The 2,854-nt window shown below is 29.5% G+C and overlaps 2 protein-coding genes across 3 annotated transcripts in view; both read right to left on the bottom strand.

Moving 5' to 3' along the window:
* The window catches only part of LOC108732616 (fatty acyl-CoA reductase 1), a 20,369-nt gene that overhangs the window by 10,520 nt on the left and 6,995 nt on the right, over positions 1-2,854 (bottom strand). The gene's annotated exons all lie outside the window — the stretch shown is intronic.
* On the bottom strand, positions 2,115-2,806 carry LOC112905615 (putative fatty acyl-CoA reductase CG8306). The gene is made up of 2 exons (XM_025978363.1): positions 2,527-2,806; positions 2,115-2,394 (listed from the first exon to the last, which is right to left on the bottom strand). Exons 1-2 carry the CDS (start codon positions 2,661-2,663, stop codon positions 2,154-2,156), a joined length of 378 nt encoding a protein of 125 aa, XP_025834148.1. The 5' UTR covers positions 2,664-2,806; the 3' UTR covers positions 2,115-2,153.

Below are 2,854 nucleotides of genomic sequence, written 5' to 3'. Positions count from 1 at the left end.
GGACTTCACTAATGCCTACTATATCTAATTCTAGCCTATTCATTTCAACAAAATAAATGACAATAATTCTTTAATATAATTAATAATCAAAAAAATAATTATAGTACATCTTTTATTAGGGTTATTTAGCATTAACAATGTAGCCCGTAGCTTTCTTTGTAGTTTTTTAACAATTAAAAGTATAATAATAGTGAAAACTGAAGACAGTTAATCAAATGGAACAGAATGTTAGAAATTCGATGAAAAAACTAAAATGCAGTTAAAGTGTAGACTTCTGTGTATAGTTAGTTGCTGATTTGGATTCAAGATCTTTTTGTTTGGATTGTTCATTTAATTAGACATGGTTTAAGACGGTTCAATGGTACCTCTTAATAGATTCTAAAAGAGAAATCTTTTTAGATGTCATATAAACGTTGTTATGAAATGCTTACTTATATCATTCTTATTATGAAATGCTTAAAATTAGAAATATACAACCTTACTTAAAGTATGACTATGGCACAGTCATTTTTTGGTTTAGTACTTAAATGCTTACGTATCTACTGTCATATTCGCAATGTCATGGAAGATTTAGTAGAAGAAAATTATTGATTAAAATTAAAAAGAAAAATCACAAGTTTTTCCTTTGCCATTTGTTTTTTGTTCTCTAAAGCAATTAGTGACAGAATCAGGTACGTTTTATATGGCAATTCAATTGTTTGAATTAACAATCATTTGAAGATAATAAATATAATTAACACACCAATGATTATAAATCTTCGAGAAAACATGTCCACATATTACATTTGTCTTATTTATTGACGGCATAATACATACATCTACGTAATTGCTGCTTATTTGTATAATTAAAAACAAATTTTTTAGTAGGAAAATCTAATTAAAAGTTTTTTAAGTAGATATTTCATGTATATAATATAAGTTCTATGTATCTGTGACCTAATACATAAGTACGTTTCATCGTTGTTATTGCTATCACCTCTTGTGGTTTAACACTCAAAGTATTGGTGCGTGACGCCAGGGGTCCCGGGTTCGATTCCCGGCAAGGGTCAGACAGCAGCAACAATTTTTTCCTCAATTTATAGTGTATAAAAATTAAATTTTCACATTAATATTTAATATAAGTAGTATTAATATATAACCTAACCACTATTGAGGTTCAAAGTGTTTCATATAACTGAAATGTGTATGTTTATATACGCTATTGGCTTAGTTAAGTTAATAAAATACCCACATTAACTTATGTAAACGCAATTTTTAAGAAGAAAATCTCCTCCCGCCTACCACGACTTCCAAAGCCCTCTTTAGTTTTATTTGTTTTGTTCTGCAACATACTCATTATTGCCTATTTACTTACAAATATTACGTACATTGTCTGAGTAGGCCTTGGTTTATATTAGGATGCTTATAGTAACTAATAATAACTAAGATATTTATGTATGTACATGTTTATAACAACTGCACAGCCGTATTATATGCAAATATCATTGTTTTATTCGAGTCAAGTGAAGACTTAAACAGTGTTAGGCCCATGTATGTCAACAAATCTTAATGGAGAAAGTAATTGATTGTTTAGGTTTGATTATGTAAGCGAAGTTTTGGCAAAGGACCCGGCTTTCTGACTAGGTACGTGATTAATTAGAAATAAGTAAATATTAGAAAATACTTGCATATTTAACTGTAGACATAGAATAACAAGATTAAAGTAAAATTCAATTAAAACCTTCATGCATTTATTATAAAGCATGAAACAATTTGGTTTCAACTTTAACTTTGTTACCATGTAGATTAAAATACGTTCCTGTTAGTCAAGGTTACTTTCCTGACGCATCATCGAAGTCTCCAAATCAATTACACATTTATTATCCCCTTAAGGATAATATATATAAATTTACGACCTAATATTTTCAGAACTAGAATTAACTGGAAAGAACATTCTCGGTATCGTCAATTTTTTCTGTTAAATTATAAATTTCGACTATAAATAATACTTTTTTAATTCACATTTTTATTACACGATTATTTTCAACGTCATAACACCAACAAGATAAAGAGGAACTGAAGTTTATTACATTAATTAGCCATATGTAATTATCTATTTTAATAGAGTTCACAGGGCTAAACATTGGCTTGTACTTTAATAAGCAAAATTATACTTACACTGGTTTATTTCCACTCAACCAAATAAAAGTGTCTAAAATAATAGCTGGTAGATAATGGTAGAAGATAACACAAAGGTTGTGTATGAACCTCGATCTCTTCATAGATCCGCCTGGATACCAAGCGACACCATTCAGAGGCATCCTGGTTGCGATAACTCTCCTACCTATTTCAATAATCTCTTGATTTGTTATCTGATACTCTGACGAACTTGTAAAATTAAAATAGGTTTTTGGTCTAAAACAATATACCAAATTGAATGAACAAATTTATAACACATATAATCCTCTAAATTAAGGATATCTACTCTATGAAAACGATCAAAATAAATTGTTTATTTCTATTTGTTCTTTGAAACGTACAACTCACTTTTGCGTTAAATAGTACCACGTCACAACAATCGAACCATTGACTAAAATATCTACAGGAAGGTAATCAGCATATCCATCTTGATCACAATACATCGTTCTTAAAACGCCCTTTCCAGCGGCTATTAACAGACCCATTGGACCGTTTATATTGTCCGTCCAACCAGGTAATGGTTCTTTCCATATTGGTATAACTATTACAAAAATTCAGTTTTATTTGAAAATGGACAATTGCGAATAGAGGCACGACGAATTCAAAAAAAATTTCTACTAAAGTTGAGTAAAAAAAAAAAAAAAAATTTTTGGGTGTTTCATTCCCACCAGCCAGT

This window comes from Agrilus planipennis, unplaced genomic scaffold, assembly GCF_000699045.2.
Source record: "Agrilus planipennis isolate EAB-ADULT unplaced genomic scaffold, Apla_2.0 scaffold6, whole genome shotgun sequence".
Lineage (NCBI taxonomy): Eukaryota > Metazoa > Arthropoda > Insecta > Coleoptera > Buprestidae > Agrilus > Agrilus planipennis.
This window is presented reverse-complemented; position numbering and strand designations above follow the sequence as displayed.

Excerpts from the sequence above, each read along its gene's own strand:
- LOC112905615 (XM_025978363.1), bottom strand. The coding sequence starts at position 2,663 with ATGGGTCTGTTAATAGCCGCTGGAAAGGGCGTTTTAAGAACGATGTAT. Across the intron at positions 2,395-2,526 it reads TGGTACTATTTAACGCAAAA|ACCAAAAACCTATTTTAATT; the intron begins GTGAGTTGTACG and ends ATATTGTTTTAG.